This window comes from Electrona antarctica, assembly GCF_951216825.1.
Source record: "Electrona antarctica genome assembly, chromosome: 23".
NCBI classification, from domain to species: Eukaryota; Metazoa; Chordata; class Actinopteri; order Myctophiformes; family Myctophidae; genus Electrona; species Electrona antarctica.
The window spans coordinates 25992628-26015277 of record NC_136804.1 but is presented as its reverse complement, the minus strand read 5'-3'; the positions used below and the strand labels follow the sequence as shown (position 1 = coordinate 26015277).

General features: G+C 45.2%; 1 protein-coding gene across 1 annotated transcript; it reads right to left on the bottom strand.

Annotated features, from left to right (window-relative positions):
• Positions 1–129: 129 nt before the first annotated feature.
• fgd6 (FYVE, RhoGEF and PH domain containing 6) lies at positions 130–22640 on the bottom strand. The gene is made up of 21 exons (XM_079494891.1): positions 22362–22640; positions 18200–20369; positions 14911–15025; positions 13543–13610; positions 13378–13408; positions 9901–10052; positions 7878–8034; positions 7558–7645; positions 7093–7143; positions 6948–7006; positions 6779–6850; positions 6561–6629; positions 5132–5215; positions 4926–5005; positions 4672–4774; positions 4355–4498; positions 4164–4266; positions 3919–4016; positions 3500–3628; positions 2988–3136; positions 130–2114 (listed from the first exon to the last, which is right to left on the bottom strand). Exons 1-21 carry the CDS (start codon positions 22369–22371, stop codon positions 2072–2074), a joined length of 3975 nt encoding a protein of 1324 aa, XP_079351017.1. The 5' UTR covers positions 22372–22640; the 3' UTR covers positions 130–2071.
• Between the last annotated feature and the right edge of the window lie 10 nt (positions 22641–22650).

Genomic DNA, 22650 nt, shown 5'->3' with positions numbered 1-22650 from the left:
TGCAGGCTCCAAATGATCCACACCATCCCCCTATTCAATCAAGCTTCACTTTACAATTCTCTACATAAAAATCACCCCTTGACGATACAAAGAGGAGATCATAATAAAACACAGGAGGCAAAGTTATTGTACTTTTTAAAATATTTTATTAAAAACTGTTGCCTGACAGTTCAGAATAAAACTTTACAGCTGACTCTATAACTCTGAAATGGAGTGGAGGTTTTTAAAGGATTTTAGTGTACAATCACTGCACATTAAAAAAAAATCATACATGCCTGCTAGCCCCTGGCTAGCAATTCTGCCCTGTCCAGGCTAATGCAACAATAATCACCTGCCAAAATTAAAGAGATTAAAAGAAACCATAACATGGTATAATATCTCCACATTACGGAGATCAGATGGCAGCCAATAGTCTTTATTAGACTAGCAGCTGATGTTTTGCCTTGGCCATAATGGGATAGTGCAATCTATGGCGACAACATTGGTGGTAGGCCTACAACTGCAATACACTGAAGAAATGGACTATAATGGATATTTACTGGATAGCTAAATGTCCTTATTCGAATCAACAATTTCAATCAATGCACCAATCACTTTTGGAAATGTATCTGATAACTGGAGGCACATTGTGAGTTAAAACTGTTAAAACTGTTCGAATTATCATTTTAATTATCTTTTTTTTCCTTTTCGTTTTTTTTTAACATTTCATGAGATATATAGATACTTCATGTATACTTTACACGGAAAATCAAATGCTCGTTTTGTAAACACTTTCAGTCTAATTAAATACAATTAAAAAAAAGAACGAATGGTCTTGATAAAAAAAAATCTATGCTGCAGTTACAAAACAAGTGGCAACCTGTGCTTTTAAAACCGCTGTATCAAATAAAATAAAACTACTCCTCCATATTCAAAAGTATTATACAATTCCATATAAATATTAGCTCTCGGCTTTGACAAAAAAGGGTTGAATGTTGCTCTTCCAATTGCATATACACAGTATTACCAATGGGCCACTTCTTATGTGGCTAAAGCAAACAAAAATACCTGTAGTGAAATAACTACATTTCTGACATTTCCAGTTTTCTCCAGTATATTGTTTTAGCCATGATTTGTGTGTCATGTCAATCGATCCTACATTTTTAAAGATACTGTATATATGAACAAATGTCTCTCTCATTCAGAGATATAAACCTCCAGACTATAATCTACTTCCTCTGTCTTTGCAGAAGCCTGTTTTTCACAGTAAAAACAAAAACACAACCTTGATATATCGCTCAACACATAAAAAGATACTTTCAATAGTTCAGACAAAACATCTCGTCATTTTGAATTATATTTTACAAGGTTGCGAATTTGGTTTTCATCTTGGGGAAAAAGAGAAGCAAAACAAATGAACAATGGAAGTATTAATATGCTAATACTTGAATGTACTGATAGAATGATCTAGCTTGGGCAGTTACCATGACATGATTGTTTTGCACAAATGTGATTCCTTCATTCATTCTCAGATTAATTACATTTCTATGTCCCAGATATTCTCGGGTTTCCAGTTACTTTAAAGCTGCAATCCCGGATTTATTTGAATAGGCCTACTATTTAGAGAGGACATAAAAAACATACTGATTGCAGCTTTAAATGATCCTGACATCTTTACGCAGTGACACTTCCACACACATGCTTCTGGACTTGACCTTTGACTTGCATCTGAAATACAGAACAGTCTCACTGAAACACACAAATCTGCAGATCCACCATAATGAGGGCAAGAAATCCCCCATTGGTTCATAAACTCCACTCCACAGAGCATTAGTGGCCTTATCCACCGGGGCCTTGCAGATAGAAATATGTCTCAAACAGCACAACCAATCCATTGTTCCTCTGAGGAAAACAGTATGATCCTGACATCAATGTAATTTTGACAGGGCGAACGGATATGTTTGTAGGCTAGACGGGACCATCTGGAGTCTTTCCTGAGCTGGTGACCTTTGATCTGTGACCAGGGGTCATGAGTCTACAAACAACTGACTCCAGATAACGACCGGCAGCTTCACTGCAACTGATACGGGGATTATTGTTCAAGAATCATGGCCTCCTGGAAGGCTTCAATCCATCTGAAGAAACAACAACAGAGAGACATTAGCCACGGTTACAAAAAATACATCAAATGGAAGCAACTTCAAGAATTAAGTAAATGTTCATAAATAGCACACTTTGCCAACACCTGTAAGAACTTGTAAAAAGGACACTATTATTTTCTTCTTTCTGTTTTTTTTTTTTAAATATATTTTTGGGGCTCAGAGATGGGGAGTGACGGGCAGCAAAGGTTGTCGGGGATCGGGATTCGAACCCTCGACATGCTGTCAGACTGGATTAACTAGGTGCCCGGACGTCCACGGCAGACGTCCGGGCCACTATTATTCTCATTTAATTAAATAGCAGCAAGTCCTGTCAGCTTCACTGACTGGCTTGCCAACGTAAGTGGCAGCGTGTCAAGACAAACAATGACTACATCAAGTAAAGCGGCGGCGTGCGAGTATTACCGACATTGGTGACATGCATCGTTCCCGAGTAGGTTATACCAGGGGTTCTCAACGTTTTTGGCCGGGGACCCCCGGAAATGCTTTGGCAATGTCTCGGGACCCCCGCCCCGCCCCCTCCCGACCCCCAATATAAATTGACTGCTACAATAACCTTAAACCATTTTGGGCGGGAACCCCTTTTGGTGTTTTAAGCATTGTTATAATTTAGCTATTGAAAAATAGCAGATCTACAAGCTCATAGCGCGCCACCGAGTGGCGCGCTACGAGCTTGTAGGTCTGCTATTTTTGAAAAATCGTGAAAATAAATTTAAAAAAATATCTTTTTTTTTTTTTTTTAATAATTTGGGGACCCCCTAAAATAATTTGGCGACCCCCCGAGGGGTCGCGACCCACGGGTTGAGAACCCCTGGGTTATACAACACTAGAGAGTACAGATTGTAATACCTCTGTGCAGTGGGGATGTCATCTGCCTTAAACATGTAGAACAGGGTGTTTTTGTGGTACAGTTTGAACTGCAGCTTCTGAGCGGGTCCATACTTCTCTTCTCTCAGGAAGAAACCCAACAGTGGCTGACTCTCCAGCGCCGCGACATCCTGAAAAAAAACAATCACACCCGTGTGAAGTGAGGGGCACTCTTATCATCGTACATAATCATGACGTAAAATAGACACTGCTTATTTGCTCAGACACTATGACATAGAATTCTCCATTCATTGTCAATGGGAATTTAATGTTTGTGTAAGACAAAAATAGCCGATTTGCTCAGACACTATGATGTAAAATTCTCCATTCATTGTCAATGGGAATTTAATGTTTGTGTAAGACTAACATCTACACCAATAGCTGAATATAGTGACCACTGAATGAAAGCATCGTTAGACCAATTCAAATACACACTTGAATGTAACAGCTTTGAGTGAAAAGGATTTGGGTGCAACATTGTGGGAGCGTGATACCTCGCTGGCGGCGTAGGTGTACAGGACTTTATTCTTGATGACGAACCACAGCCTCTTCCACTGCTTCTTGTTGCCTTTAGACCTGTTCAAGTAGCCACTCATGGAGGAGTTCTCTGTGTTGGCGGACACCTGATGAGGATCATGGGTGAAATAACATGTCAAAACAACCGCATCATATGTACCTGCTAGCTGAAGTGGTTCTTTAGTTAGAAGGGAAGAAACGGTAATGTCACTGTGATGTGATGAGTTGGGACAGGGCTGAGCCTGAGGGTTGAGTGGATAACACTCTGCTCTTGAGCATATTAACCTGTTTATTTCAAAAAGCTGTTTATTTGTCCACAAATCCTCTCACTGTAAAATCGCTCCAGTCCTGCAGTTGAAAACTGAGGTCACTAACAATATCATCTAATGCTCCCCACCTCTTTCAGCGCAGCAGGAATCTTCTTGTGTTTCCTTGAAAATGAAAAGGCTCCTGATTTCCCAATAGGTGAAACTGATGTTGAGGCACAGCGGTCGCCTGGAAAAAAAACACGTTCAAGTAATTTAGCGCCATAAATGATATTCTGATACACAATCTTCTTCACGTAAAAGTGAACAACATTATACAAAGTATTTATTTCTTGTTGACTCAAGTGATATAACAGATATTACACTGGGGACTTACTGTTCTCCTGTAGCTTGGAAAAACAGTGGTCACACACACGGGCTGGCTGGTTCTTGAGGTACTCCAGATAGTACTTATTGGACGAACACGCCTGACACACCACCTACCACATAGACACAACTATGGTGAGATCAGGGCTACATGGCATGGTGTTAATGCATTGAGAACATCTGTGAACGTGTTAAAAGGACCTTGCCACAGGCACGACAGTGATGTCTCCTCCAGGTTAGAGTGAATTCACAGGTGCAGATCATGCACATGGTGGCCCTCAGGTCTGGGATCCAGATCGGAGCCTTCGATCCCAATGGCGCGCCGCTGTCCACAAGACCATCAGGCTAAGTTGAGAGAGTGAGGGAAAAAAGGTGCAAATATGTATAACGACAGCATCATTGCCAGAACAGAAGACATTGGCTTTAAAAACAACTAGGCAAATGAAATACAGTACATCAATAGGTTGGAGCACTTATACAGCTAAATCAGCTAAAGACATAAAAAGGGTAATTCTTACCTCCTCCTGACTACGACTTGATATAAAACTTGTCTTCTTCTTCGTGTAGTCATCTATGGCCTTGGCGATGGCCTCCAGCCACTCGTCTCTCTCTGTGGCAGAGCTGCAAGCATCGAAAACAATTAGAACGCACAGAAACCCAATAGCAGCCAGCCTGAATCAAATAATAAGCTTCACACACAGTTAATGCTCATATTGTGCAGAATGACATATGTGTGCATGTGGTTGTCCGTTTGCTAAAGCTAGGTACTGACCTGGCTGACAAGATAAAAGAACGCTCAACGCTCTCAATGTTTATCTCATTCTGATAGGCCTCCTGGCTGGGTTTGCTCACCTGCAACGCACCGAACACAGCAACTCAGTTTATCGACGACCACTCAGTTTATCAATGGCTGCTCGATCACACTGTTCAGCACATGGTTTTGTGGTGTTTTACAATTCACATGATGATCCCACTCACCTTCATCCCAGCCAATGACAGCATGCTGTTGAGTTTATACTGGCCAGACTGCACCGGCGTGGTGTACATGAGTGCATCGTTAAACTGGGGAGGACAAAGACAACGGAAATGTTACCACGTTGAAACTAGGGTTCGGTATCGTTTAGGTTTTATCCAATACCGATGTTAAGTTTTTGTTTTTTTCTTACATTTTTATCCCACGATTTTGCAACCCAGTTTTTTCACCCAGTGCCAATTATCTAATGTAATCCTGGGCGCTACACTTCCTCTGCCAACCTGGGGGGGCAGCGGACTGACCTCATGCCTCCTTCTATGCATGAGGAGTCCAAGCTGCTTCTTTTCACCTGACAGGGGGGAATTTCCCTGGCCGGACGTAGCGCGTGGAAGGAACACGTTATTCCGACCAGTTCCTTTCCCCTCCATCAGGCGCCCCGGCTGGCCAGGGGGAGGTAGTTTTAGAGACCAGGATTAATGCATGTTTTTGTGAGGGTACCTACCCTAGGAGACACGGGGAGAACATGCAAACTCCACACAGAAAGGCCCTTTCGCCAACCCCACCTCGGGTATGGGCACTGATGACGAGGAGGGAACACGCCCCCAGCGCCCACAGTGTCCCCAGCGGGAATCGAACCTAATGTTAAGTTAAACCAGTGCAGTCAACTCTGTGTATTGCTGTGCTTTCCATTTTTGAGGGACACTAGCCCTCCTATGCACAGCTTTGTGTGTTTGTGTGCATGAGCCGTGTTTGTAGCACGGAATGTGATGATTTGATTGGTTGAGCACGGAATGTGATGTGTAATGAGACCCTTGTATGATAAGAGCGCCCCGCACTTCACACGAGTGTGATTTGTTTTATTCTGCGCAAAAAGTAGTCTCTGTGACACATCTAGGGGCCGCAATCTGCATTCAAAGATGTTCCTAGAAGCTTTGTCATTGGTCGACAAAAACCCGGTCGCAATGACTAACCAATCAGGAAGCAGACAGGCAAATCGACCAATGACAAAGCTTCTAGGAAAATATTTGAATGCAGATAGCCCCTAGATGTGTTACAGAGACTCAATTTTCTGTGGGAGCATTCTATCCATCGCTGGCTATCTGAATACGATCTGGTATAGCATTGTGTGGACTGATGTGAAGTGCAGCTTCAACTGTGTCATAGACAAATCACACCCGTGTGAAGTGAGGGGCTGTTTGTGTAAGATGAAAATCTTCACTATAGCTGAATATAGGACTCAATTCTTCAAGCTTGTGTGTGTGGGTGAGCATGCGTGGTACGAGCACGAATGTTATTATGTCACGGTACGGCGCCCACTTGTAGTTCGGCCTGTCAGATTGCTCGCACCTGGAAATTAATTTCCAGGTGCGCCAGCTTGCTTGTTGAACTAACCGTAGCCTACAAGCTGCTGTCAGAGCAGGTGTCATCACTCACCAGGAAGAACATCCGTGGCTGCATGACTTTCCTGGACAGCTTCATCAGTGTGCCTTCCTTCAGGAACACCTAGAAGAGTTCGTGGAGAAGTAAGAGAGATTACGGTACAACGGGTTTAGGGGTCTTTTTGACACTTGTCGGGTTTGGTTCAAATGGACTTGTTCAGGACTGAAATAAAGTGACACTAGGGCTGGGCAATTCATGGAGTTGCTACCCACCCTGCCTGGCTGAACAATCTCGTGGTGGCCGTTCAGACTGTATTGAATGTGCATCAGCTTTTGAAAGTTATCCTGAAACAATATGAGGAGAAAGAAACATGAGCCTACAGTAGATGTATTTTCTTTTTATTGTGATGCTCGGAGAAAAAACAAGGTGTTTATCTCTTACCCCTTGTTTCATGATATCGTTAGCATGGTTAGCCACTTCCTTCACTATGCCCAGAGCGGCTGCATGGATAAGAATTAAATATTAGCTACCGTGTGTGATTTCTCTTCATGTTCAGTATAACGTAATTAACATGCCAATGTCTTACCCTGTGTGTCCTTATAATCTTCAGAGTCCTCAGGCAGGTTCTTCAGATAATCTGTTGGGGGAGGGTGGAGGGGGGTGCTCTTACTATGGTAGCTGAAATCATGTGTTACTTACTTGTGTGTTCATACAATCACTACAATGTGACCTTTAGGAAAGATAATGGCATTCCACAGGTCTATGTTACCACGTTTGTCCACTAGGTGTCAGCGGATTACTGACAAACGGCATCTAGGCCAAAATGGAACAACCACACTTGTGCTGAGCTTGCATCCACGCGCTGCCAATAAACAGTGGCATGATTCAATCAACTCTGACCCGTAGTGTGCATTGGTAGGAGAGACAGGCACAGGGACAGGAAAATAAAGAGACATCAGAGTGTGTGTGTGTGTGTGTGTGTGTGTGTGTGTGTGTGTGTGTGTGTGTGTGTGTGTGTGTGTGTGTGTGTGTGTGTGACTGTGTGTGTTACCTGTAAGTAGCAGCTGATACTGTGGGATCCTCTGGACTGGTTTCAGCAGGTAGTGCTTCAGAGCCAAGCTGGCACATCTTGGACTCATCTGAGACAAAATAAAAAAGACAAAGCTGTCATTCACACAGTCATGCAAACACACACACACAGCAACAAAGCACTCTCAAACGTGTGCACTCGAGGCAGACAGTCCATGTTTATATATTAACAACCACACTTTCAACCAAGTATAACGTAAAACCACACTGTCTGTGCAACTCGTTTAAATGACGACTGTTTCACCAATGCACAAATGCAAGCAGGCCTACTGCACCACCTACCTCAAATTCCCGGACGACAGCAGAGAAGCCGGGGTTCTTTCTGCACTGCTCGTCCAACAGGGCTACGTTGTTGTCAAACTGGCGAATGTAGGTGGAGTACATCTTCAGATAAGGTCCCTTCTGGACGAAAATGTCCGACAGTCTCTGGTGATCGCTCCTGTGAAGCAGACGGAGGAGAGAGAAGCGTTTATTTACAATTACACCACACGTCTTCATTTTAAACCAACGTGTGACAGAGCTACGGATTGCATGAATACTCCCTGGAGGAATGGAGGTTCTCCATTAGAGCTACGGATTGCATGAATACTCCCTGGAGGAATGGAGGTTCTCCATGAATACTCCCTGGAGGAATGGAGGTTCTCCATTCTATACATGTTTGTATTGAAAGAACAGTCTTCTTTTTCTCCTTCTGAAATGTACACTCTGAAGCGATATTGCCCTTTGCCCCTGTTAAGTGTTGACTTGATGCCATATGTGGTCCTGAAGAAAGCAAGGATGTTACAGAGACACTGGAGATGGAGTCACTTGGAGGGGGGAGGGAGGGAAGAGGGGTGAAAAAAAATCCTGGGAACTGCACTTGTGTCCTATGTATGCATAGAAATGCTGTTATTGTACTGCTTTTTCCAAATAAAATAAATATTATATAAAAAAAAGAAAGAACAGTCTGAAGGGTGCGTTAATCCATTTAGACGTCTGAGTACGATTATACAAATGTCTTCTAAATCCTGTCTAAATTCTATGTCAGTGCTCAACCTTTTTCATGTCAAGGACCCCCAGAATTATCTGGATTTGGCCACGGACCCCCATCTGAAAATATGTTGTTCCAGGGACCCCCCCCCCCCCCCCCCCCCCATATATTCAAAGATTTGCGCCACATTTTCACGATTTAAAAAAAAAATAGCAGATCTACAGTGTAAAGTGAGCTAAAGTGTAACATAATGCTAAAAATCACACCCGTGTGAACTGAGTGGTGTAAGGTTTTATATAGCATGATCAGCTGTGGTCTGACGTAATGAAATCACACCCGGATGTGATTTCACAACTGGCTTTTTCTGCGCAGAGAAAATGACCACGGTTGCTACGGTCATCCAGTTCACCCGGGTGTGATTTAATTACGTCAGAAATTATTTTTAACATAGCAACCATGGTCATTTTTTTATGCACACAAAAGCCAGTTATAGGAGTGGTTTACACCACTCAAAAAACACCAAAAGGGGTTCCCGTCCTGAATGGGTTTTCACAATTCCGGTTTAGCCGCTTTCTTACCGTAATGTAATTACATTAAATCCAATAACGAGTGGTACAGGTGAAAAATTACATAAATATCACACCCGTGTGAAGTGAGGGGCGCTCTTCTTATCATCATACATCATCTCATTCCGGCCAATCACAATTTACGTCCTCACCTTCGTCTTCAATGTTTGTGTTTACGTAATGTTTGTGTTTACACAAACGCTCAAAACTGGCCATTCATTGTCAATGGCATTCAATGTTTGTGTTAGGACAATGTTTGTGTTCATTTGCACCCTCAAAGCTGGACATAGGAGGGGCTAGCACCCCTCAAAAACAAACATCCAGAGCGCAGCTCCGATTGTGCGTGCGTGCGGGGTCTTAGGCTAAATCGCTTATTTTGATCGCTCGAACATTATTATTATTTTTTTCACATCTGACTTTCATAATGACCAAAAGGCCTTCTGTATCAAGGCGAACGAGCCTAAGACCCAGCGCGCATGCCTGGTCCAGAATTTTAGTGTCATTCTAACCATAATTTCATACTTTTTTTGTGAAATATTTGTGTGAAAATGTGTGCAAAACATTTTGAACTCAAATCTTTCCCTCCCTGGAACAAAATATTTTGTTCACGGCCCAAATACATATAGTTTTGGGTGGTCCTTGACGTGAAAAAGTTTGAGCACCACTGAGTCACAGAAACGTAGATTTTTCAGAAGCTTTAGAGGATTTAGAACACATTTGTTTTAATCGGCCACTCCTCAGGTCTTAATGAGTAAAGTATAACACATACCAATGAGCCACTCTCTCCTCCAGCTCCCTCAACAGATCTCGGTTCAGCTGGTAGAGCTGAGGCAGGTAGTAGAGGATCTGGCTCAGAACACGCTCCTCCACCACCGGCTTCCCGTTCTGACGAGTCGCCTTGGCAACCGCATCCCGGAAATCCTGCAGCAGGGACACAGAGTTGTTGAAGGTGACAAATTGCAGGAGTATGGGTGGGGGATCTAATAAGGAACAGAAACATAGACATACAGCCAGCAACTATCTATTATTTTGGGGCGCCCACTGGCCAAGTGGTCCAGGCGCATGCCACATATAGGCTTTGGCCTGACAGCGCGTCGCGTGTTTGAGTCCCGCTCATGACGACCTTTGCTGCATGTCTTTCCCCGTCTCTCTCTCCCTCTTTCCTGTCAGTCTTCACTTGTATCTATCAATAAAGGCAAAAATCTTAAAAAAAAAACAAACTATCTATTATTATCTTATCGATTACTTTTTCAATTAATCGATGAATCGGTTAACCACTTAAGCGTTATGTTATACTTTGAATCGTTGCACAACTGTGTCATGCAAAACTAGTGAAGATAGTAGATCTACAAGCTCACAACACATCACATCGCAGTGCGGTATGAGCTTGTAGATTACTCTAACTATTTTTTTAATGTTCTGAATTGTTTTGAATACACTGATGACGTGCCAAAAATAGGGATAGATTTTGGTGAATCAATTATGTTATTAAATGATCTACTATCTATATTTCTTTTAACTGTAGCCTATATACATGATACAACATAGAGACACGTCCATCCCACAGGCGAGCGCGTGCGCGCACGTGCACACACACACAGCTGGGCAGGGTGCGCTGACACATGACAGAACAGGAACACCTGCTTATCACCTCATAAACATGCCTCCCAACTCTCTGCTACCTCGCAGCACACGCACGCACACGCACACGCACACACACACACAGACACACACACACACACACACACACACACACACACACACACACACACACACACACACACACACACACACACACACACACACACACACACACACACACACACACACAGCTGAGTCAGCGGCAGCGTTCTCACACTGCCCTGTGTGCCAACACACACATCCACCTGGAAGGAAGTAGAGAAAGGAGGCAGGATCCAACTGTCTTAGCCTACATACACTCACTCTCAAACCCCATACAGGCATAAACACACAGCACCAAAGCCCTCTCAAACATGTGCACTCGAGGCAGACAGTCTGTGTTTTGTTTATATATTAACAACCACAATTTCAACCAAGTATAAAGTCAAACCAAACTGTCTGCAACTCGTTGACAGTCGTCTGCAATGACGACTGTTTCACAAACACAAATGCAAGCACGCGTGCAGGCGATCGGGAAGGCCACCCGTGTGCGCGTGCACGCTCACACACACACACACGCACGCACGCAGACACACGCACGCACGCGCCACACACACACACGTATGAAAACAGCAACAAATGACAAAGGAGGGCGGAGGTCAAAGACAAATCTACTTGAATAAAGTGACACACCACAAACGTTCTCAAATATGGACACAGTGGACAATAAAAGACTATTGTCAAACGCAATTCAGTGGAACATTAATCAAAAATAATAATACCTAGTGACTGACAAGCACACACAAATCGTGCACAAACTTTTCCACCACCCACCCACACACACACAGGATTAGCTAAGGCATGTTGTGTATGTCTAGGGTCCACTCAGTGGCCTGAGGAAGCAGCTGCCATGTGTCCAGCGCCAGCCATGGAGAGAAGAATGTCATCTGACCCCCTCTCTTTCTTTCATAGGACGTCTCTGCCTCTCCCACCAGCGTTTTAAGCTAATCCTGCACTCGCTGCACTAAAGCCACATCAGAGACAGACAGACGGACGGACAGGTGGAGCCCTGGCCTTGACCTCCCGGCATGCTTTGGACGAACTCTCTCCACCTGAGATTCCCCAGTGGAGACACTCACTCTGTAGGAGGTATTCCCAGATATGACAATTAATCCACTGGTGTGCTATAATCATGTAATATATAAGGACACCAGCAGTTACACCGGCACAGACCACACATAAGTAAATAAAGACAAGAAGCCGGTAGGGCTTATTTTTGAATGTCACAGGGAAACTCTGGTGTTAAGCTCAACTTTATCAAGTTGAGTTATCATTTATTTGATAGTTACCCGTGAAGAAATGTGTCCGCAGGCCCTAGTTCTAGATCTAAAGAAAGCCACCAGTGCCCCGGCAGGAGTACATCTCCAATATATGCATGCATTCGCATGGGAGGCAATCTGAGCATTTGGAGGAAAGCTAGGTGAACATGGGGAGAATATATATACCGGTATGTGTAATTATATAAATACTGACCGAGACAATACCCAAGACAGGTTCGAATCCAGGACCTTCTTGCTGTGAGCCACTGTGCCACCCATATCTTTGTTAACTGAAATGAACGCTAGTATATGCTATAAGTAATTGCTGATTCAAATATTTACAAATTAATTTCACAACATGGATTTAAGATGAAAAATAAAACGGCTAAGCATTAACAAAAACTCATCAACTCGGTACAAGCCCCGACAGTATCCAGGCATCAGACTGCCAGCTAAGAGTTCACCAGGTAACCTGGCTGCACAGCTCACCTCCCCAGAACAAAGCCAAGACTTAACTATCAACTGTTATGAGCTGGGAGGCAAAACTGATATACTCCCGTCTGCCGCACACACAGCTTCTCCCTCGCAATCACATGAATGCATACACAGATTACGCACGCACGCACACAGACACACACAGACACGCACGCACGCACACAGACACACACAGACACAGACACGCACGCGCCGTCAAAAGTGACCTTCTGTCAGTGTCCATATACTACTAATGAATGGAATGATGTGATAGATCAAAGAACTTAAGCTTAGTTGCAACCATGGGCTGGCTACCTGACCAGAATGGCCCCAGGAAACTACAGTACCGTCCAGCACAGCATGTTTAAAGATCAACAACATTACTCAACTCCTTAGAAAGCTCTTCAGGAGAGAGCCCACACAACCCAACTGCTCCTTCATTTATCTCCATCCAACACTTTGATCGCTGTTCAATACAAGCGAAGTGCCAGGGGGAATATAAGACAAACAAACAAACTTTGTTAGGTCTGTGGAACAAACCCCAAGTGATCAAACTTTCATTAAAACAACCACACCAGGGGCACCCGCGGGCCTAGTGGTCCAGGCGCATGCCACATATAGGCTCTGGTCCCGTTCATGACGACCTTTGCTGCATGTCTCTCCCCTTCTCTCTCTCTCCCTCTTTCCTTTCTGTCTTACCTGCAACTACCAATAAAGGCACAAAAGCCAAAAGCAAATCTTCAAAAACAAAAACAAAACAACACACCAACTGTTCGTTCAGGAGAAAAGAATAAGCAGTTTACAACCGATGGTTTAGAACATTAGACACTTACTATGTGAAGCAGCTTCAGGACATCCACAAACCTGTTTGAGAAGGCAGAGGTACGTGTGTCAGTCACAGTCCAAAATAAAACAAATGTCTTGACTATTATTATGGCACACATGCACGCATGGAGCCGTTGGTGGGGGCTAGCTTGCTACATTGCTAAAACACTCACACTTTCTCAGAACTCATGATCTCCTGGGCTATGTGCACCACCTTCTTCCTCTTCATCTCGTCCTCCTGCTGAGGAAGGAATCGGACAACACAGTCAGGCAATGTTAGTGCAAGTATGTGCAGTGTGTACGTTCGGTGTGTGCAACTGTGTCAAACATAATGTCCACGATTACGGCTACAGTAGATGTTAGGATTACAGGATCATTACAATTTATTAGCCATGACTCGGGTTGAAAAATGGGTTTCACACACCATCTGAAAATCCAAATTATTTCCTCCTTCAGCATGCAACCCTTGTTAATGCCACACGAGACATCAGAGCACTATTATTCACGGGGACACACAAGACGACATTCACTTACAGCGTCACTGCAAACCACCATGATCAGCCTCAGTCTTGCTTAACTGTTTAAAAACATGGATCCGGTCATTTCACCTCCCAGACAAAAGCTCAGTCGGATATGGTGTCTGAAAGCAGAACACCAGCTCTACACTCTGCCCTTCGCCTGCTCTCCTCTCCAATTGTGTGTGTTGTGGAATGGTAATGGGGGGCGGTCTCTCGCTTTCTTAATTTGGACAGCAGCCTGGCCCCCTGGTTGACTGAAAGGGCCTCCTGCTCCTAATTGTGCATGCACGTGAGTGTGCGTGGGGAGGGAGTGCATGACAGACATAAGCTGTTTGAGGGTATCACAGACGTGTGCGCCGATAGCATCACACGGGTCAGACAGGACAAAGCCATTTTAGGAACAGGTCCTAAACACTTTTTTCCCATACATCTCCATATCGCACACACCCACACATTCACACGCAGTGTGTTAACTACGACAGTGACAGCTCACTTCCTGGCAGTGACATTGCTCTGTCCCTCGCCCTTCAGCACAGAGCCTCATACCAGACAAATAAACTGAAGGCTCGACTATCAAGGCATTACTTATTATTAGCAAACCTCACACGCTTGCTGTGCATTCCAGATATTGAATTACCGCTTTGATTTTACAGTATGTTAATGTTTTAGCGCTCTCTCTCTCTCTCTGCGCGCGCACACACGCGCGCACGCACGCGTGTGTGTGTGTGAGTGTGTGTGTGTGTGTGTGGTGGTAAATAAATGGTAAATGGTGCATTTATATAGCGCCTTTATCCAAGGCGCTTTACATAGATTGTGCATTACATTCACCCATTCACACACATTCATACACAGATTGCGGCGGAAGCCGTGCAAGATACCAATCAGCACATCGGGAGCAATTTGGGGTTCAGTGTCTTGCCCAAGGACACTTCGACATGTAGACAGGAGGAGCCGGGATTCGAACCGCCGACCCATGGATCATTGGAGTGTGTGTGTGTCTGTGTGTGTGTGTGTGTCAGTTACCTGTCTGTCCTCTGCCAGGTCCAGGTGCTCCTTGCTTGAGGTGGAGCTGTCGTCCTCTTCATCAGAGCTGTGAACCTCCTCCTCTTCAGAGTGAAGATCCAGCCTCATCCAGTCCCTGGCCAGGAAGACACCGACAGACGCCATCATTCAATAATAAAACATGCCATGAAATAATGTGATGGAAAGTAAGGTATACTGGCCTTTTGAACAGATCTAGGTAGGTAGGTATGCAATTCAAATGCGTGCATTAATGTGTGGAAAATGAATGAATTCCAATATTCCATGCATATTTAAAACAAAAACAACAGCATGTGTGGGAAAATTTGACGGAGTGTAAAGATTACATGGCTGGCCTGGTAAACAATCCCAACAATCCCAGTCACGTGAATTCACATTATCCATCAGCGTGATTGACAGACCGGTCTTCTGAAGACAGAAGACATATAATGTGAATTCACGCAACAGTTATGGTTTACCAGGCTACATTTTCAACCAACTTGAAAATTCACATAGATTTTCCCCAAAGCCCATCCATGCTAAAGGCAATAATGCACATCTCTGCTTAAAATACCTAAAATGCCTGTCTAGTCTATCTTGACAAGTTGACATTATGATACAGCATTACACTCTGTTGTTTGTCTGTCACTGCTAGACTGAGGTCTAGTCTGCTGGCAGGATCACAACATAGTTCTACTGGCTCTAGTCTGTGCTACCCTGATAGTTTTATCTGCCAGACTAGCTACAAGTAGCAACATGTGTATTGTTTGTCACCAGCGATTTGATCTGGGCCTCTGACTTTCCCATGCTAGGATGCAATTGCTATGATTTGCTACAAGGATCACAAATGCAGAGTCAAGCTGCAATTTCTTATCTATCCATGTTTTTATTACATCTTCGTGTCTGTCAGACACTATACCTAGCTGTGACACTATACCTGGCTGTAGCTACTAGCTAGTAGCTACTATAACTTAGTTACAGGTTATTGTAATAACCTTCGGGAATCTCAGCATCATCATCTTGTGTGTAGACCATTTTTGTTAATCTTTTTACATTTTGGAAGAAAAAAAAAGACAATTTGATATTAAGGTGCCCACAATGTTTATGAGCTGCCTACTCTTCCTGATATCATGCCTGATAGTTCTCTCCTGACAGGTTAGTCTTTAGTCTACTTTCTCAACCTCCTCGTTTTGCCTGTTTCTTTCTCACCTAAACCTGACGACCCCACCTCTCTCTCACTCACACACACACACACACACACACACACACACACACACACACACACACACACACACACACACACACACACACACACACACACACACACACACACACACACACACACACACACACACACACACACACACACACACACACACACACACACACACACACACACACACACACACGGACGTGCACAAGCACACACTTCTTCTTGCCTATTCTCAAACTGTCTCTCCCCTTTTCTATAGACAAGCATTCCAGCACACTGGGTCAGGCACAGAGCGCCACTTGTTTACTGCCCAAGGCTGGTTACATAAACTTAACAGGCTTAGATGCCTGGGAAACACTGCAGATTCACTCACTCAACTCACTCACACTCTGCCTGGGAAACACTGTAGATTCACTCACTCACCTCACTGGGAAACACTGCAGATTCACTCACTCAACTCACACTGGGAAACACTGCAGATTCACTCACTCAACTCACACACACTGGGAAACACTGCAGATTCACTCACTCACACTGGGAAACACTGCAGATTCACTCACTCAACTCACTCACACTGGGAAACACTGCAGATTCACTCACTCACACTCTCTCACTCTCTCACACACACGCACGCACACACACACACACACACACACACACACACGCACGCACGCACGCACGCACGCACGCACGCACGCACGCACGCACGCACGGACGCACGCAATAACAAACCACTTTGCATACCAGACAGATTTAAGAAGCAAGCAAGGTCCTCTTCATTGCTTTACTTGCCAATTTTTCACCAGTGTTCCTGGACAATACCTAAAGCCTGAATAATTGTGTGTGTGTGTGTGTGTGTGTGTGTGTGTGTGTGTGTGTGTGTGTGTGTGTGTGTGTGTGTGTGTGTGCAGTTCAACACGAAAAAAAGTTTTACTTTTTTCCAGTTGAACACCACTCTGTTGAGCGACACGTCATATGACACTTTGTTGCTGGAGCATATCAAGCTTCGCTTGGCCTTGAACTCAATAAAACCAGTGAATAACAACAGATCACTGTCAGACATGTGACTAAAGCCAACATTTAAGTTGGCATTCGTTCAATGACCCCAGAACCACCCCCCCCCCTCCCCCAGGCAGACTCATTAATGTACCTGGATGGAATAGACGAGGGGTCATTAGCTTTCTCTCTTTCACAGGGAGAAAGAGAGAGGGGGAAAAATAGAAAGATGAGGTTAAGATGAGGCCGGACACACAGAGAGGGCGGGAGTCCGGAGCAACGGACTCCCGTTAGTGGTTGGATGGTGGAAGGTTTATTTTCTCTGTTCTAGAGTGCTGTGTGGCGTTTCTGCGATTCTCAGACATTTCCTGCCCTGGCCACTGAAAATAACCCACAGGAAAACAGCCCAACCTGCTGCCGCACATCAATGCTCTATTCAACATTCTATGCTGCTAGCTTATGGGCTAACTTTCACCCTCCACTTAAAGTACCACCCACACTAAAGCCAATATAGCACACAATGGTTCCCACACTGTAGTTACAGGATACCTGGAATCACTGGGTAATAACACGGTTTGGGCGGTGAATAGAGGCCAGGCCTCGGCCGACATTAACCCAACCACAGGTTAAAGTACAAAACGCACACACAGCGTGCACAATACACCAACCTATATCAATGTGGTATTGTTCTAGAAATACGTCTCTCGCTTTCCCAGGAAAACAAATTCATAAAGGTCATTAGTCAGACGACATACTCTCAGTCTGGGACTCTTGGTCTGTGGTAACAATAAGTAACAAAGTGATGGCATGACTGAGTTATTTGCTTTAGGCGACAAATTGTTGGGAGGATGCGTTGATCTCTAAGGCTACATCCTCTTTGAAACCTGTCACCATCAACACAAGACACAATGCTACAAAACAAGATACAAACGCAATGTTGTGATCTTAGCCAGGCTTATTTTCCCCCCCTTATGAGTAATTGTTAATTGAAAAGGAAAAGAAAGAGTAGCAGGGTGTCTGGGGAAGACATTTACATGAAAAGTTAAACATGCACACATTCCAAATATGCCTTAAACACCATACCCATCATATTCATTGCCCAGGGATCGCCGATAGGGGTCTTGCACCTCATAGATGTCTGCGTCATTTAGGCCATTAGGCCAGCCGGGTCGTGCACCGTGAAATGGCAGGTTCATATACTCCGGTATCTCCTCATACAGTGGCACGTTCTCGTACTCCACAGATTCCTCCCCACCCTCCCCACAGCTGTTATCGTCACCGGTGCTGCAAGAAGTTCGGTCCGGGTTTTTATCCCCCGTGCTCGACTCTACGCTGGTGCAGTCCAGAGACTGACCTCCCTTGGCCAACAACTTTGGTAGCACCTTGACTGACAGCCTGAGTTCCAGCAGCTTCCGGAAGGAGAGACTCCTCTTCTGATGCTCGCCACGGATCGCCAGGTCGGCCGCAGAGAAGGACTGCGCCCTCTGCTTGTTCCCCAGAAGTGGGGCTCTGCCCTGGGGAGGGACGCTGCTCCTGGATGGAATCTGCCTGCTGAAGAACGTCACGCAAGGCTTACGGAAGCGCCATGATGTTCTCTCCTGGGGCGGCGCGGGAAGATCCCGCATGGGAGTGCTGGCATGCGGTGGTGCAGGGGGGTACATGAAATGTGGAGGGGGGGCCGGCAGGCTATGCCTCTGGGGTTTCCTGGGTGGTGCCCTGGGCGACTGCTCCTCAGCAGAGAAGGCCTTCCTGGTGTTGGCCAACGGTGGGTGGCAGGCCAGTTTGATCTGTTTGGGGAGGCTATGCGCGATAGGGTAGCGCTCGAAATCCCCATAACCGTCCTCTTCGTAATCCTCCACCCTCTGCTCTGCCCCTTCTTTTTTGAGGGTCAGAGCATCAGGTTCTGGTCGAGAGAGCAGGTCCAGCGAGTGGGAGGCGTTCCTGTTGAGGGAGGGGGATGTGTAGGGCATTCTGTGAAGGCGGGGCGAGAGGGAAGTCTGTCGAGGAGGGGGCACTGGGGCATCGGGCTCGTCCTCCTCCAGGCCTGGAGCTTGTGGCGGTTCAGGGCTATCAACAGAGGTTACAGAACCCTGGCTGAGCTCCTCTCTCTTTGAACCGAGAGACAGACCAGCGAAAGCTGACGTCCCCTCAACCTCCTCAGCCTCGGGTCCCTGTGTACGCTCCTCTGCCACCCCCTCCTGGGCACTGCCCTCCAGGCCATCCTGCCGGACCAGAGCCGGTTTCCTGGGTTTACGTGGATGAGGGACTGGCAGAGGCTTACACGGGGCTGCAGGGACCTGCACATCAGTGGGTGCCCTAGTGAAAGGTGTACTGTCTATGTGGGGATCGCAGCAGTCAGGCTCACTAGTGTATACCTGAGAGGATTCAGAGGAGGTCGGCGGGAGAGTCAGTTGTGAACGAGGCCGAATTGGGGAGGTGACGTCGCCATCTGCAGCAAAGCAGGCTGCTTTAGAGTCTTGGGTTGTTGTTTCCGTGACTGAGGCATCTGTTTGCAGGTCACATTTTGTAATCTCAGGCTTTGCACCCTTAAATGACTGACCTGTAGTATTTTCACTGTATCCGAATACCTCTGATGCTTTCATCTTCTGCTGAGCCTCGGTCCCGAGCACCTCCCTATTCGCCTGTCCTCTGTCGATGTGTTTCTGTCTCTGGGGTTTGTCTTTATGCTTAGGGAGGCGGTTGTTGGTCACACCTCCACCTCCCTCCAAACCCCCTTTCTCTTCCCGGCCATCTGATTTCTCACAAGGCTGAGTCACAAGTCCACAGTCTTCCGTAGAATTCCCATTCTGCAAGGGTTTGCTGTGCAGGTCGTTCCCAAGATCTGTGACATTCCCGTTGCCCATGTGTTGACACTGGGAGCAATCCTGGAGCCCACACGAGCAGGTGGGGATGACATAGTCTAAATCGCAAGTTTCAGGTTCAAATAAAATCCCATTTTTGGAGTTGAGGAGGGACAGACTGTCACCTGGAGCATCCAGGTGCTCCTGAGATGTGATGTTGGGGACACTGGGTTTGGTGGGTGGGAATGAAAGAGACAGGAGTGAGGCAGAAGGCTTGGGGATGCATGGTTTGGGTGCAAGAGCAGGTTTCTCTCTCTTCTGAGCAGCAGGGGAAGGCTGTGACACAATGGAGGGCTGAGGGAAAAGGCCTGGCTTGGGGGCAATGGGAGGGGGTAAGGGTTTGGTGGCAGCAGGGAGTTTAGGTTTGGGAGCCAATGGAGGCTTCTTCACACCTGCAGGAAACAGAGAAGACATTTACAATCAGAATCTGTGGATTGGCCAAGTATGTTCACATGCAAGGAAGTTGAATCAGCACATTGCTGTCCAACACATGAATGAAAAAAGAAAATAGCACAGCAGCAAAACAATATAACATATAAGACAGTAATATATACAGTATCTGCATGGAAGCTGTGTGTGTGTGTGGCTATAATTTAAATCACAACACTTCACGGAGTCTGACGGAGAATGTAAACTGATTTGTAAAGCATCAACATCATTTCCTTGAGCGGTACTTCCGCCTAAAATCCCGCAACTACCACCCAAAAGAATGATAGCGTCTACAGCTTAGGTATTGCCCAGTGTGTGTACCGGAGGGACATGGGCTCTCAACGGGCATGTCCCAATGGGCATCATCACCCTAGTATACTTTATTAGAGATCAGAGAATAGAAAACAGCCATGTGCACAGCCACACACATTCTGAACGCAGCACAAGAAGTGCATGAAAGCACTGACTGTCTGACCCTCCCCTGGTATAACTATAGACAGCTGCAAGATGTCATTCAGACTAGGGTCAAAGGGTGATTCTTAGGGTCACATGGGACAAATGTAGCAAAAAAGAGAAATACAAAGGCAATGGGAATTTGTGCATATTATTCACATTCTGAACAAGTTAGGTTGTGGATACAAATCAAATATCCAGAGAATGTGCTATCGAATTATGTGCTGTCGAATTAATGCTAACTTTGTAAATGTGAGCCTACTACTAGAGCCTACTACTAGAGATTCATATAACCACTTTGATTCAGTATATAATGAAATTAGTCTATGAATGCCTTGCCCAGTTGAGTATTGGGTGGTGCAGTAAGCATCTTTCGATGGAAGCAGGATTCACACTATATTCGGGGATAACTGGATTACAAACGCAGATTGAGCAAGCATTCACACTATTTAGGAGTGCTGGATATGAATTACAGTCAGATGCAACATCGAATTCACCTGCCAACTGTTGAAGTGACTGCATACCACATTGGCATGTCTGATATGGTGTGTACTGTGTAGTTTACAGGAGATTATTCATGAAGTATGGATGGCATTCACCATTCATATTCTCTCGGTTCATTAATATGATGCAAAAGTTATGACAAGTTTATGGCAGGCATGGCCTGGTGGAGTCATATTTTAGGCCTTTTCCGTTATTATACAAACACAGTAAAATCCCTGCCAGTACTGTAACTCTTTAGTGTATATCTAGGCAAATTGTTACATCTGTACACTCTCGGAGTCAAATATTAACACCGAGGATTTTACTGTGTACACTGACTGGAGTCACTGGACTGCATGGATCAAACTGTCGTCTCGTCGACAGCACGAGAAGCGGAGTCATCGAGCGGATGTTCCCGTAACCTGAATGACACAAAAACGCTCATGCCCCATGGAAAAAAAATAACTGTGTAAAACGGTGCATGCATACATAGGCTACATAAACACTCACTCAATGAAACAACCCCGCTTCAGCCAGATAAACGTTCATTATAACACTGTTGCGACTGCGAGATGTTATGATCGAGAGTTGGTTTATAACTTTTGTGTGTTGCATCAACAGCAGGGCAGATGTTTTAAAGACAAAGGAAACATCTCCCCCCCTTTGCCCCCTGACACTGGCTGCAAAGGGGTATATGAAAACGGAATCAAATTCATTGTGTTGATTATTTTTAGTATTTTTAGTACCGAGATTGAGGTCAGCTCATCCTCTCTCTTGGATGTATTTTGAAAGCTATCATTAAGAAAAACAGTAATTAACTCTGGTTATAACTAAGAAGGAAAAAAATAGACACAAAAGTTAACGTCGGGCTAGAATTTAGTGTAGCTTTTTTCCCCTTCATTTTCTGTAAAACACGCCAAAATGCAAACAATATTGTCGTTATAATAATCACACAAAACACACTTTGCAAAGCACGATTTCGCTAACTTAGCAGCACCCCCCAGCCCCAGGAAACAAACCTGTGCTCATGACTCCCGACTTGCTCCGTTCTCCATGAGTAAAATTTACTTTCAATGGAAAGGCAAGGAATTCGGTGTTTTTTCCCTCTTCGACAGCATTGTCAGTCAGTGGAACACACCACCACCGCGACGTGATCTTACTTATCCACAGCGGTTTCCCCTCATTTCGACGACGGATGCATGAATCAAGCCTATACGCGTGTTACTTTTTCCCATTTTCCCCAAGTTTTTCCAGCCACGGCGCTGCTTCCTTTCCTTTCCCTCTGGCTCTTCGGTCGGTGGTGGTGGG